Below are 16301 nucleotides of genomic sequence, written 5' to 3' on the forward strand. Positions count from 1 at the left end.
TTATGTTGTGGACCAAATGACAAATGAGTGGCTATGTGTAGGACTGATGAATTTATAAGGTATTCATTTTGCTCCGTTAATCATCCTGTTCCTAGAAGATCCTATATTAACTTTCCGACTTTTCAAAGAAAACAGGGAAGAAATATATTTTACTAAATCACTAACCTTGAAATCCAGCAAAGTAATATGACTGTTTAGGTTTGCCACCAATAATACCCACACAATATTCAAGGCTTAAAATACCCTGCCAAAAGAAATTAATTTAGATTTAGAGTCAAGAGACCAATGCTAATTATTCGAAACAACCAAATTTGACTAATAATAGTAGTTCCCAAATTTTTCACCACCAGTCTTATTTTTGTTACATTTGCCCTCATGCTCTGAAATCCTTTTGTCTACCAAACCATCTTCCATTATTTTTAAATCACTCAAGCTTAACACAACTAAAGTAAATCTTCTGATTAGAGCGTCACTCGGCAACATTAAACACCTAGTATGTTCCAGATACTAAGATTAACAACATAATCACAAAGAGGCAATAAAAGTCTGTGCAAAAGCCAAAACAGAGAGTCTTTGGGTTAGCTGGTGCAGCCGTGCTATGATCAATATAGTATTTTCATCAGACTTTTTTAAATACTAAAAATCATTATTAGACATTGTTAGTTTTCACTGTACCTTGAGTCTTAAAATCCCAAACTAAAAACTATTTTTAAACAATGGCATTCATTTGACAAAAATTTTATGCTATTACATTTAGAATAAGCATAAAGACTAATGAAAACAATTTAATCCAAGGAAAATTATTATTATTATATTTAAAGCCATTTTATTAATCTTAAAATATCAGTGATATCGCAATAAATCATTTAGTATTTCCCTCAGCATCTATTCTAAGCAGAACTCTACTGAAGCTGGGCCAAATAGTTCTACACTTTTTTTAAAAATATATCCATGGAATGGTGTCAATCAAAATCATGTCAATAGTTTTTACATTAATTTTAGCGTATATTATTTAGAAAACACTGCTAATGATGAAGCATACGCTATAAAACCCCCAAAGTATTAAACAATAGTTAAACTTTCCATCTCTTAAATGAGAGGATGTTTCAAAATCTAAAAGATACAAAAATAAAGACTGTATGGACGAATGCTTTTTTCCTTTAACAAACAAACCACAGAATTTTGTTTAAACTTAACTATTTTCTCAAAAATAATACGTGGTAGTTACTAAAAAAACACATACAGAAAATAAATAAAAAAGTAAAAATTTCCCAAAACCCCAATTGAAAGTATATTGTTTAAACATTTAAGGCAATACCTTCTTAACATCTGTCTATATTATATATATTCACTTATATATTTACAAATGCAATTTCACATACATGGCATCAGACAACATATGCTGTTGTAACTTCTGTCACTCATTATCTCATAAACATCTTTCCTATCAATAAATATAAATCTATAATATTTAATGGCTGTAAAAATACCGTATTTTATGAAAATAACAAAATGTGCTTTAAAATCTCCATTACAAATACTTAAGTTGTTTCCAGGTTCTCACTGCTATAAATAACCCTCTAAATAGAATAACCTTATATATTTTCATCTTGTAAAAATACCATAGAGTTTTTCTGGAAAAGAGAACTGCAACTGAAAAAATTAAATAAAACAGAGAAAGCATATTAGGTTAAAATTTTAGAGCTAACCAAAAAACAAATTAAGATGAAATTATATAAAAACTGATAATAATTATTATTATTCAACAGTTATTATAATTCAATTAACAGTTCTGTTATTCTATTGCTTTCCCTTAAAAATCCTTGACACAATTAGTGCCTTACTTTCACTTGAGGCAATCTGATCAGCTGAAATACAATGTTTCTGACATAGGGTCCCCTGAGGAAGTGAAAGCTCTAAGTCCCTCACAGATGAGGAAAAAATACATAGCAAGAATCATCACTGCCTCTCCTCAGGAAAAGGATTTCAGGTAATAGAAGAAAGACTTGGTTCTTGACATCTGTATTTCCTCTTCAACAGAATAGAGCAGACTTAGCAACAAACACTTAGAAGTGGATTCGAAGCTAAAATGCCATTATATATAAGAAGCTGTTTCTTCAGAAACCTGAAACACTTCTTCGTTCCTAAAAAAGCTTTTTCACAGTTATCTACTGGTGAGAATTGATTGAGCTGTATCCATGAAGCAATAAATAAAACTGAAGTAATCAGTCAAAAAGGAAAGTCCTAATTTGTCTTACTGAAGAAAAAGAGCATACTGGATTTTTCCTCATTCCAGGTCCTTAAATAAATAAATAAACTTCCCAAGGTAAGGGCTGATAAAGCACCACACTGTTTCTCCCCACAGAAAGTAGCAGGAGATGTGACCATCTCTGAAATACTGTGGAATTACCTTGATTAATAACTTACAGGAGTTCCCGTAGTGGCTCAGCAGAAACGAACCCAACTAGTATCCATAAGGACACAGGTTCAATCCCTGGCCTTGCTCAGTGGGTTAAGGATCTGGTGTTGCCATGACTTGCGGTGTAGGTCACAGACGTGGCTCGGATCCCACGTTGCTGTGGCTGTGGTATAAGCCAGCAGTTGCAGCTCTGATTCGACCCCTAGCCTGGGCGCTTCCATATGCCATGGGTGTGGCCCTGAAAATTAGACGTAAATAAATAAATACTTTAAAAAATAGAATTGAGTGGTAAACCTTAGAGAGTATAATATACAATGGTTTAGCTGGAAAAAAAACAACTGCTGAAAGAGGAGGAGACGGAAGAAGTGTAGGAAGGGAAGAGGAAAGGAGAAGGGTGGGGTGCTAGAGCCAGAGGTAGAGAAGAAGAAGAAAAGTAAGCAGAAATGGAAGAGGAAGAAGTGACTTTTCTTTTAGGGTTATTAGAAATACTGTTTCTTCACTTCTAAGTGAATGACTCTTTACATGCTCTCATTGTGGCTTTTGACCCAACCAACCCCTGACCAAGCGTAACACCTAACATAAAATCTCCTTTCTCAGTCATTTCATTTTTACCTGATAATTGAAAATTTTAAATGTCTCAATAGTCACTACTCTATAAGTGAAACTATAGGGTAAAATAAAATTAAAAGAACATCAAAGAAATGTTATATTTAGAAAGTCCATATTTTAGGGGAAGATACGAAAAACAACGAAAGTTTTGCTTTCTGTTATCAGCTTGCTATCTGAACTTAAACACATCATTTAACTTCTGTCATTTCTATATTATAAAGACAATCCAGTTTCTAGCGATTGTGAGGGGAAAATGAGATAAATCTGTATTGAAAGTGTTATACAAATATGAGCGTTAACAAATATTTGTTGAGCAACTCCTATGTGCTAGGTACTAAGTATTACTAAGTACTGTGGTTTGTTTCACTGCAATTCAGACTCCAATAAAACTCAAGAGCATTTGGCAGTCCTGCCATCTGATAAGTACTATCAACATTACTAAACAGCAATGCCCTTAGCCAGATGAAGCATGTCTCAAAGCCATCTGCAGCCAATTTTACCAGAAATGGAGGTTTGCCAAAAGAATCAGTTCTAAGATTGTCTCGGTTTCTGACCTGTTCATAGTCATAGAGAAGGCAGGGGACTCCACTGCAGATTTGGTTACAACCAACAGAGACACATGACATGCCACAAGACTCAAAACCCTTGCTCAATTCATAAGATGAAATGGTTCCTAGCTTCCCACATTCCAACAACAATCTATTCAAGAGTCTACATGTTAGAAATCAAAACGCTACTTTTGTCTAGAGGATTCATATGCTATTAGTTATAGTATTGGTGTTATTAATAACAAGAATGCCGGCAAAGTTTTAGTAACTATTAGGAAAATCCAATATACCAGCTAGAAGACTTTTTATAACCCATGTTGAAAATAACTGCCCAGAGATTTTTAGAATCAGTGTAGTCTAGAGTGAGGTTATATGCTTCACCCAACATAGGGATCACAAAATAGGATTAAATCTAGACTTTATTTCAAGATTACTATGTGCTGTAACACTCCATTCAAAGAGGACTTCCATCTCTGGCCTTGATTTTATTAAAACTATGAAAATAATACAAATACTACACTCTCAACCAGAAACTAAGTATTTCAAAAGTTAAAGTTTTGTGACAACAAGATAATATAATTAGACAGGTTCTTTTGGAAAAAGTATTATGTGTCCTGACATTGAACAGATTTTTAACTGGCTCATATGAGGAAAACAAAGTTGGAACCTCCCCCCACACTATCTTCATCATTTCTGTCTATACACGTAAGTATTCTACCTACTTATGGACCTTACAGTAGGGGAGCGCAGGAAACAAACTAAAAGATAAAGAAGCAGTACTAAAAAGCAGTACATACTAAAAGCAGTAGTATCTTGTTTCATTAACTACCTAGATATAGTTTAATGTGAGTTTTATGAGTAAACAAAGGTACATACTTTTAAAAATCACAAATTAGGACAAAGGGAACCATAGACACATTACAGATTATGATTACTGCTGTACTGTATCTCCTTGATTAGCTGCAAAGATTAAAAGGTTTTTCTATTTTGTCACAGAAGACCTTACTCTTCAAATTACGTCTGATTTATGATACTGAAATTTAAAATCCCTAACGTCAAATTTTACAATCTACAACTATAAAATCATCACTACCCATTTAACAGAAAAAAAGACTGCAAACCTTCTGTATTTTTCATATTAGCTAGCATTACCTTAACAAAAGTTTAGCTCTTGTCTCGTACCTTTACAAAATCTAAGTAGTCGGCATTGGTTCTTTCTCCACCAAGTCTAACAGGAACTAGAATAATAACAGCTTTGTCATCTGTATTATCAGGGGCCATGGAAGCGCACTGTTTATCAATTACATCAGAACTGTAAACTGAGAAAAACACAATGAATATGTATTAAATTTTATAAAAATGATTTTCGGAAACTTTTGTACCCTAATTCCCCCGCCCCCACTCACTGGCCAATCATCTGATCTCCGACATCACTAACAAGGTCTCAATGAGTTATACCTATCTCATTTATGCACTCAATAATTATTTACCAAGTAGCAACTATATGGCACTGGGGCTTCAGCAGTGAGCAAAATGGAGAAAAAGCTCTGCCCTCACAGAGCATACTAACACAATGAAATAGACAAAAATAAGTAAAATATAAGATGTCGGATAATGCTAAATGCTCTGAAGAAAAAAAGAGGTAGAAAGATGGAGAGGCCATGTTGAGAAGAGGGGGTCATTTATTTAAAATAAGATGGTAGGCGAGTCAGGACTTAAAGTTAAGAAAACAGATCAGGGGGTGCGGGGGAGAGCATTCCATATAGAAAGAAAAAAAAAAAAAAAAAAAAAAAAAAAAAAAAAAAAAAAAAAAAAAAAAAAAAAAAAGAAAATCCATATAGAAAGATCAGTAAGTCCAAATGCCATAAGGCAGAAGCACAGCCAGCTTATTCCAGGAGCAAGAGGCCAGTGCCTTTGGAGGGAAATGAGTAAGGGGTACAGCAGTAGAAAATGAGATTAGGAAATAAAGTTACAGATTGGGGGAGAATGAAGACAGATTGTGAGAACTCTTTTTTTTTTTTTTTTTTGTCTTTTTGCCTTTTTTAGAGATTGTGGGAACTCTTAAAGGTCACTGTAAAGACTTCAGCTTTTATTCTAAGTGAGATGGGAGGCCACTGAAGAGTCTTTTTTAGGAGAGGAATGTCCTGATCTGACTTACACTTTACCGGTCTGGTTCCTGTGTTGATAACAGGTTGCAGAGAGCAAGGCTGAAGCACAAAGAAGTTAGAAAGCCACTTGAGGAATCCAGCAAGAGAGGATGGTTGTCTGAACAAAGGCACTAATTGCCAAGAGAGAGAATAGTCATGGAAGATCACGTGGAAGTGGTGAAAAGTGATCAGCTGAAGATGAAGAACTCCCTAAAACATTACACATAAGATGTGAAAGAGAAAAGGAGTCACGGATGATTTGAGGGGTTTGGGTATAAGCAGAGTAAGTGAGCTTCCATTTACAAAGATAGAGAAAACTGTAGAAAGGGAAAATCTAGGAAAGGGGAGTGGGAATAGTTTTAGAGATCCTAAGTCTGAGATATCTATTAGACATGCACGCAGGGAGGATGAGTAGGCAGTTAAGGACATAGAAGCCTGTACCTGGGCTTTTGAAATCTGACAGCACACAGATGGTACTGTAAAGCCATGAGACTGGGTAAATTCAAATCTGTACACACAGAAAAAGAGGTGAGATCTAAAGGCTGAGCATAATACACCATCGACTTGAGACGTCAGAGAAATAAGGAAAAACCCAAAAAGGAGAGACTGTGAAGGAGTGGACATGATGGTAGAAGGAAAACCTGAAGGGTTGTGTCCTTACAAAGAGGAAGAAGCGGTCGACGGTGTCGAATGCTGCTGACAGACTGTGTGGTATAAAGACTGAGAAGTGACCACTGAATTTAACAAGATTAAATTATTGACAAGACTACTTTTGGCAGAGTGATGGGTGGGAGAGCCTAAGTGGATAGTTCAAGAGAAAATGGGTGGATTTGGTGGAAGCAAATATGGCAAAACTCTATCTTGTTTTGTTCAACAAAAAAGTAATTATTCAAGGAGCTCTCTTGTGGCACAGCTGGTTAAGGACCCAGTGTTGTCCCTGCAGCATTGTTCAATCCCTAGCCCAGGAACTTCCACAAGCCTTGGGTGCAGCCAAAACACAAACAAAAAAGCTGTTCATAACTTATTTTTACACCCACACTCCCTGTCAGCAAACTCTTTTTACTCTTCCACAGTTAGCCAATTAACAAATTCTGCCACTTCTATCTCAGTTCTTCCCCTTTAAATTCCAAATTTAGACTTGAGTTATCAAATTCTGTTCACCAGCTTCCCTATCTCCCAGAGTCAGTCGAAACCAAAGCTAGAAAAACGCAACAATCATTCTTTCCATGTTTTAATTCCATCATCTTACCACTTTGGCCAAACTACTCAGTAAGCCCTTCTAACTCTAAACCTTTAAATTCTCTAGCTTTTCTGAAGCTGTGCACACATGAACATCCTTATCTTTGACTTTTCTGAACTAATACACCTCCAACGAATGGGCTTTCCCTTCAGATGTCTACTTCCTTCAGAAACAAACACTGCTGCAAGGAAGACAAGTAATATTTCCATTAGCATACACTTTCCCATGCCAGGGAAGTACAAAAGCAAATAAGATCCTAACTTGACAGTGTCTGGCTGAATCATTTTGGTATCATTCCTCCGCTTTCAACATACATAAGGGCTATGAAATATCCCAATTCCATGACACAGGATGACTACAGCAGTGATTCCCAACTAAATGGTTCTGATTCCTTTCTACTACTGTGCTACCTCAACAACCACTGGTCTACAGGGAGACACAGATAACCACAAGGTGATACTACAAGTAAATTACTAGTGCAATATTTAATGGAGGTGTTACAGAACACAGAATAATAAACTAACTCTACCTGATAGGAGGTGGGAGAGTCTTCATCAAAGGTGTAAGCATTGAGTGTGTTCTTAAAGGATGAGCAAGAGTTAACATGAGGCATTTTAATAATCAGGGAAATTCGAAGCAGAGGCAAGCATATGTGCAAAGACATGGAAAAAAGATAATGATAGTATGTCCAAGGAATGGCCAGAAAGTTGATGCTACTTTGGTGTATCAGCATGGAAGACAGTGTTGGGAGGTGATGTTGGAAATGTAGGTGAGGACAAAGAGTAAAGAACTTCATGTGTTTTATATGCTAACCTGAGACTACAGTTAATGGACAGTTTTAAGTTTTTTAATTAAGGGGCATGATCAATTTCTTTTTTTTTTTCTTTTTTTTTTTTTTTTTTTTTTGCTTTTTTAGGGCTGCACCCACAGCATATGGAAGTTCCCAGGCTAGGGGTGGAATCACAGCTGTAGCCGCTGGCCTACGCCACAGCCGCAGCAATGTCAGATACAAGCCACATCTGCAACCTACACCACGGCTCACAGCAATGCCAGATCCTTAACCCACTGAGCAAGGCCAAGGATAGAACCTGTCCTCATGGATGCTAGTCAGATTCGTTTCCACTGAGCCACGACAGGAACTTCTAATTTTTTTTTTTTATCAAATAAAATAGAAAAAGAAAGAGAAATCAAGTTCAAGTTAGAGATAAGAGTTTGATTCAGATCATTGAGAGTGAAGAAGAGAGAATAGATTTTAAAAGCATTTTTAAAAGTATAATTTATTAAGCTTTTATTGACTAACTAGATATAAGCAATGAGAAGAGTAAAAAAATGAGTAAGTATGCATATGGACATGATATTAGTAAAGTGAAAATAAAAGACATCGAAGGAAGGGTGTAGAGGGAAATGATAAGTTTAATTTTAAATGTGCTGAATTTGAAGTGTTTGTAGAACATCTAGGTGGAATATTCAAAAGACAGTAGAAAACAGGAATCACCTCATATTAGTACAAGTAGCACTAGAAATGTAGTTTCCAAAGACATAGTATAGGAGAAGTTGATTTGCAAACTAAGTCCCTGCTTCTCCATTCTTTGGCCATTAAAGTTTGTGTTACTCTAGTCTCAAAAAAAAAAAAAAAAAAGTCCTAGTGTAGAACATAATCCTAACTACTTAAAAACCCTGAAAAATACGTAATTACAAAGGAAGAGAATACAGCATGAGCGGAAGAAGAGTTCCTGCTATGATGCAACAGAATCAGCAGTCTCTGGAAGGTTGGGAAGAAAGTTTGATCCCGGCTGGACACAATGCGTTATCAAATATAATTGACTGATAATTTTAACTTTCCCCAAACATAATCCTGTTAATAGCATTTCAGTAAAAAAAATAAATTTAACAAAATAAGGTGGCCTATTTTGAAGGCACTTTTATTTTATTAAGAAATTAAGGTCTAGGAGTTCCCGTCGTGGCACAGTGGTTAACGAATCCAACTAGGAACCATGAGGTTGTGGGTTTGATCCCTGGCCTTGCTCGGTAGGTTAAGGATCTGGCATTGCTGTGAGCTGTGGTGCAGGTCGCAGACACAGTTCAGATCCTGAGTTGCTGTGGCTCTGGCAAGGCCGGCGGCTACAGCTCCAATTAGACCCCTAGCCTGAGAATCTCTATATGCTGCAGGAGCGGCCCTAGAAAAGGTAAAAAGACCGAAAAAAAAAAATAAATTAAGGTCTAAAAGAATCCAAAAAAGAATGGATATATGTATATGTATAACTGATTCATTTTGCTGTACACCTGAAACTAATACAACATTATAAATCAATTATACTCCAGTAAGTTTTTTTTAAAAAGAAAAAGAAAGTAAGGTCTCTATTTCATCCCTAACAGAGTTTCAAAGTTACTATAGATACTGGTCATTAAACAGAATACCCAAAACAATAAAACAAAGCAACATTCTGGACAATAGCAGCATCATGATCAGATGATTTACTGAAGTACCAGTGAGAAACAAATCAAATTGAGAATTTTCCTTCCTTGAAACACATCCACCAATGAAATGGCATGCAGCCCGACGACAGGCATAGCTATGTTAAATTTTCCCATCTTTTTAAGTAATCATTTAAAATACTGAAATTTTCCTTAAGAGCTTATTTTAATATTGATCTAGTAATTCACAGTATATATTCAATCAAGAAATATTTACTAAGTGCCTACATAAGGTGCCATGTAGGAACAAAAATGTCTAAGACATGGTCTCTACCTTCATAATCATTGACATCACAAGGCAACAAAAGCAAAAAGAAACAAATGGGAACACATCAAACCAATACTTCTGTACAACAAAGGAAACCTTCAACAAAATGGAAAGGTAATTTACTGAACAGAAGGAAGAAAGTTTGCAAGTATTTGAAAAGGGATTAATATGCAAAATATATAAAGAACTCACACAACTCAACATGAAAAAAACAATCTGATTAAAAACTGGGCAGAAGATCTGAAGACATTCTTCAAAGAAGACATACATATGGCCAACAAGTACATGAAAAGAGCTCAACATTACTAATCAGCAGAGAAATGAAAATCAAACCACAAGAGATCATCTCACACCAGTAGAATGGTTATTATCAAAAAGACAAAAAACAACAAATGTTGATGAGGATGTGGAACAAAGGGAACTCCTGTGCGCTACTGGTGGGAATGTAAATTGGTACAGCCACCGTGGAAAACAGTATGGAGGTTCTTCAAAAAATTAAAAACAGCACTACCATAGGATCCAGCAATTCTATTCCCGGGTACTTATCTAAAGAAAATGAAAACACTATCTCAAAAAGATAAATGCACCCCCTTGTTCACTGCAGCATTATTTACAATAGCCAAGATATGGAAATTAAGTGTCCACTGATGTATAATGGATAAATAAAATGTAGCATACAGTTTAATATTAGCCATAAAAAAAGAATGACATCTTGCCACTTGCAACAACATGGATAGATCTTAAGCACATCATGTCATGTGAAATAAGTCAGAGAAAGACAAATACTGTGTGACCTCACTTCTATGTGGAATCTAAAAAGCACACAAAAAAAATGAGTAAACCAAAAACCAAGCTCACAGAGACAGAGAACAGACTGACGGTTGGCAGAGGTAAGATGGAAGAACAAAATGGGTTAAGGGGATTAAAAGGTACAACTCCCAGCTATAAGGTAAATTAGTCATGAGGATGTAATACACAGCATGAGTTTACAGATGATAGTTAATTGTAGTACTGTATCATATATCTGAAAGTTTTCATCACAAGGAAAAAAAGTTTGTCACTATGTATGACAGCAGATGCTGACTAGACATGGTAATGATCATTTTGCAATATATACAAATACTGAAGCATTATGTTGTACGCTGAAACTAATACAATGTTGTATATCAGTTATATCTAAATTTTAAAAGGTGACACCAAATAAATGGATAAAAAGTAGAATTATATAATACATTCCTCACCTGTACAATCTTGAGCAACATAAATTGTTATCCCTTGTAAATCAGGGTGTCTTGCTTCTTCAACTGCTTTTCTAAGAAAATAACAAACATCATCCTTTAAAATCCTAAGTCACATTTCCAGTTAGTAACTAAAGATTTCATTTAAGGAGAAAGCAAGCCATCATTTTCTTGACTTTCTTATCTAATCTACAGTGTCTGCTTTCAAAATTATCATCTGAATGGTATCAAAATCAGGTCAGTTTTTTCAAAGAAGAATATTACACTAAATTACTCAAAGAACATTAAAACATTAGCTACAAAAAATATTTTAAAATTTTTGAGTATAAAGTAGTGAACCTCACCTTATCCCCCCAAAAAGAATTTCTCAAACTCAGCTGGCTATATTAAATGTATTCTAATCAGTAGAATCACAATATGCTTCAAAGTTTGCTTCATAATAACTTACATTACTGACTAAAAAAAATAAAACTGAGTAATAGAGCCCTTAAAGAGCCTGCAAAGCCTGAACTATTTACTATCAGGCCTTCTACAGAAAGTGTTCTGATCCCTGAATATAGAACATAACATCTTGAAGAGTAGCAACTATGTTTTTATGATTATGTTTTTACAAATTACGTACCAAGCTGGGCTTGATATTATTATTAATAATCCATCTAATAACATTAGGCAAACACTTTTTAATCACAAGCATCTGGTCTACAAAATATAAAAGTCTGCTAATATACAAAAAATCTTTGTAATAATTTTGATTTTGTATATGATTCTAAATGGACTAAATTTACTGCAACATGCTACACTTGGTTCACATATTAATAATTCAGTTTATAATAATAATGGGACACACAATAAAATAATTATTTAAACTTAAGTTGCATCCAAATAAATGGCACATAAAAAGTTGAGGTGTGGTGACATTTGACTTTTGACTTTTTTCTAACTACTCTGAATGTCACAGACCCTTTACTTTCACTATGATATAATTATTATATTAATAGTCCCATACATTTACAATTCACAAGAATTTGATGTGTGCAAAGAAATGCTGAAAACATTAATTTTAGCTCTTGACATTTCATTACACTATCAGTACATTACAGCCCCCAGGTTACACTATTTAAAAAAAACAACTATAATGTTATGCATGTTCCAAGGTTGAAAGAGCTGTTAGTTTTCAGAACATTTCAATAAGGTTATCTAATGAAAAACTGGTTAGAAAGAAAGCTTGGATATCTATACCTCTGAGCAAATAAAGAAAAATTGGTCAGTAGATAAATTAAACATAACTAGAGTTGCAATATGTCTTGTTTTTTCCCTAACAGCAAATGAAAGCTCCTTTATAAATATTCTCATACACTGAAACTAAAAATTCCAGTAATACATATGCACTACAAAAATTAGTATCTCTGAGCTTGAGGACATCTGTCGTAAGATTTGAAAACAATTTTACCTTAAAATGTGAGCAACCACAGCCGGTCCATACCAATCTCCAGCTTTTTTCCCAGACTTCTTTCCACATTCTATTAGCTGATGCAGACCAAAGAGAGTCAAGGGGGAATCACCAAACCAAGAGATGATTTTCCTGTGATAAATTTCATTTTGCTTTTCACGATCATCAGAGTATCTCCCAATTGTTTCCTTCAGAGAAATTGTTGGGGTTTTGAGTTCTCTTTCCCCTGAAAGCGATGCTTCAAATGATGCAGTAAACTTTTTTACAGTGTTGGAAGTCCATGATTCAGAGTCTGAATTTTCAATGTTCAAAGCATCAGGCCAGGTCCAAGCTATAGTAGTTCCAAAGCAAGGTGTTCAGATCTTTCAAACAGTCAGACTTTAACAATCTACTAAAACACATACGTAACGTTTAAAGTCATATGGGTACTAAACTAAAATAGGAAACCCAGGAATATGCAAATGTATAGAAACAGAAAATAGATTAGTGGTTACATATGGGGAATAAGCAGTATAGGGAGTGACTACTAATGAGTACAAGTTTCTTTTTGTCCTAAACGTACATTACTATGACAGTTGCAGAATTCTGCAAATAGTCTAAAAACCACTGAACTATTGTTCACCTTGAATGAGTGAACTTGTGGTATGTAGATTACATCACAATAAAGCTGCTTATAAAAACAAATCAAGGCACAATCAGAGAAAACATGCCAATATATCAATGATGTTTACTTCTCAGTGGTAATAGTCTCTGGAATTTTCTGTAGTTTCTAAAAATTTTTAAATGGAAATACATTACATATAATTAGGAAAATACTACCAAAATAAAAGAGAAAAAAAATAGGAAACTTAGGTACAAATGAATGGGCAATTCTGGAATATGCTTTTCTTTCTTTCCTTTCTTTTTTTTTTCTTTTTTTTGGACAGTGCTGAGATGGAACAAAGACTTCTGAATTCCATTACCAGTACTGTTCATGAGACATCCAGTCTTGATTACCCAAAGGCACAATAAACATATTCACTAACATTCATAGTATTCAAAAGAGATTAACTTCAAAAGTGGGTTTTGTTTTGATTATATGTTAAGATAGAAGTTTGACCATGGAAGTTTTATATTCTTTTCAAAGTGTTTTTTCCTCATATAATCCTTTCAAAATAATTTAATCATTGTTTAGGGAGTAATATCAATTTTCTAGTAAATGAAGTTAATGAATGAAGTCATTAGAGATCAAAGATCCCCCCAAAATCAACTGTATCACTATCTTACTGCTTTCAATAACAAGACAGTCCCCAAACACACATGAAATTTTAGGTTAACAAAATAAGTCACAAATTCAGAGACAGAACTGAAAAATATTCCAATTCTTGTCCATGATTGCATGAGACTATTAAAAAAATAATCACAGAAAAGTTGAAAAATTCCTTTTCCTTGCAATATTCACACCACTCTTGAATAAACATTCCTTCTAAATGATCTCATCAATAATCCCTACAGAAAGCTTATTAAATATCTACTATGTATTGCAGGGAATTTGTCTAACACTTGAAACAACACAAGACATTTAGTAATAACCAGATATGATAGCCTAAAATGGTAAACTAAAATCCTTCTACAAATATACACACTATATAAAAACTGATATAGGAGTTCTCGTCCTGGCTCAGTGGTTAACAAATACGACTAGGAACCATGAGGTTGCGGGTTCGATCCCTGGCCTTACTCAGTGGGTTGAGGACCCAGGGTTGCCATGAGCTGTGCTGTAGGTTGCAGACACGGCTCGGATGCTGCATTGCTGTGGCTCTGGCATAGGCTGGTGGCTACAGCTCTGATTCGACCCCTAGCCTGGGAACCTCCATATGCCGTGGGAGAGGCCCAAGAAATGGCAAAAAGACAAAAACAAAAACAAAAACAAAAACAAAAACAAAAAAAAAACTGATACAAATGATAAGAAAGACGGAAAATTAGAAAAAAATAAATATATGTAAGTTAGGAATCAATGACATTTTTGAAAGTCTAAAACTGTAAGCATGAGGACCTTATTAAGAAAATGCCCTCATCTGGGAGTTCCTGTTGTGGCTCAGTGGGTTAAGAACCCAACTGGTATCCATGAGGATGCAGGTTCGATCCTTGGCCTTGCTCAGTGGGTTAAAGATCCGGCACTGCTGTGAGCTGTGGTGTAGGTCACAGATGTGGCTTGGATCCTGTGTTGATGTGGCTGCAGTGTAGGCTAGAAGCTACAGCTCCAATTTGACCACTAGCCTGGGAACTTCCACACGCTGCAGGTGTGGCCCTAAAAAGCAAAGGAAAGAAAAAAAAAAAAGAAAGAAAGAAAATGCCCTAATCGATTTAACTGATTATAACTATATTTATAAAGACAAAAATAATTTTAAATCATCATTGATACGTAGAGAGAAAAATAAAGAAACCAGTGTACAATTTCTGAAAATTTAAATAAGGTAAAAATATTGACTGCTCAATAATTATCTGCTCAAAGTCACTGCTGTAGACCTGCCCAGAATTTACTGAACTACAGACAATACAGAGAGCTCAACCAAAAAAAAAACTAAAAAATAACAACAAAGAAAAACCCACAGACTACTAAAAACTGAACTTAATGAATTAATAACGGTAGCCAAGAATAATAGTTCTGCTTAATTTGTATTTTTGAAAGGTGAATTGGGAAACTTTAAGCCATACTGGCCCAGTTCGATAAAGATGTTATAGTCTAGATTAGCTACAGCTTTGGAAGACAAAAGAGAATCAAGAAATTAACATCAGGGGATTTTATTCAGTTTATAAGCTAGAGTTCAATTAAAAAAACAACAAAACCCCCCAAAAACAGATACTTGATTTACCTCTACCAAGAAAGTGTAGTACAAGGCCTTGAGCCAACAGCATCTGGCCAGTTCTTAATGTACAGCCCCAACCACAGTCTGTTGTCAAAGCTGAGCCTTCTAGTTGAGGAAATTCTTCCCTGTAGGTAAGCCATATTCTTGAAATGAAATCTTTACGAAATTCTTCCACATTTCCCGCAATTACATGATCCTTGATTGTACATCCTGATCTTGCAGGTAACAGTTTATCTTCATCTACAAAATAAAAATATTGCCTAAATATATGCCAAGAAATATCAATAATGGTACTACATTCCCATAACTGTACATAAGGAGTATGTGACAATCTTTCCAATCTTTTTTTTTTTTTTTAACTTAAATGGAGATAAATCTTACATTCTGCCTATTCAGGCTGTTAGGAAAACCAAATGAGAATGAATGCTGAAATGTTCTGTACACTCTAGTACTAACTAATGTAAGGTATACTGTCAGTAATACTGTTGTTAATAGTAATATCCTATATTCCAAATACAATCAGCTCTCCTATGATGAGATAACATAAAAATATATTTTCTTTTTGCTTCATTTGGCTCAGTATATAGACAGTGGTACTCTCTAAAATGAAATTTGCAAATAAAATGATTTTGTCAATATATAAAAATGTATATAATCACATAAACTAGTTCTTAAAATCAAATAAAATGCACATGGTATTCATTGCCATAAATATTTATACTCAAAGAATAAAATCAAAACTAACAAGAATATAAAATTCTTAAATATATTGTTATCCTTTCATGTTGAAATGTATTTTTTGGTTCTACCCACATATATCATTTTTAAAGGCTTTTCCAAATTGATTATCCCCAATATGATCTCTATGTGAAAACTATGGTCACTGCTTGCTCCAAAATTTACAAAACAATATGCTCAAAATGATTTAACTTCTCTTAATTACTTCCAAAAAGAAAGTCTTAGTCCTCTTTTCAACTTCCTCATGCAGCACAGTGCAAGTATATCCTGACTGGTTTGGGTGGGTGGATAGTTAGGTAGACCTGCCCATAATTCTCAAT

At 34.7% G+C, this 16301-nt stretch overlaps 1 protein-coding gene across 4 annotated transcripts in view; it reads right to left on the minus strand.

Annotated features, from left to right (window-relative positions):
• The window catches only part of ATG4C (autophagy related 4C cysteine peptidase), a 131642-nt gene that overhangs the window by 78885 nt on the left and 36456 nt on the right, over positions 1 to 16301 (minus strand). For all 4 annotated transcript variants that reach the window (XR_002344396.1, XR_002344397.1, XM_013988887.2 and 1 more), the window contains 5 exon segments: positions 15250 to 15483; positions 12395 to 12725; positions 10948 to 11018; positions 4759 to 4895; positions 166 to 244 (listed from right to left, as the gene is read on the minus strand). Coding sequence is in view for 2 of the 4 variants with exons in the window: in XM_013988887.2 (XP_013844341.1) it covers positions 166 to 244; positions 4759 to 4895; positions 10948 to 11018; positions 12395 to 12725; positions 15250 to 15483 (852 nt within the window). In the remaining 2 variants the exon portion in view is untranslated.

Source organism: Sus scrofa, chromosome 6, assembly GCF_000003025.6.
Source record: "Sus scrofa isolate TJ Tabasco breed Duroc chromosome 6, Sscrofa11.1, whole genome shotgun sequence".
Classification (NCBI taxonomy): domain Eukaryota; kingdom Metazoa; phylum Chordata; class Mammalia; order Artiodactyla; family Suidae; genus Sus; species Sus scrofa.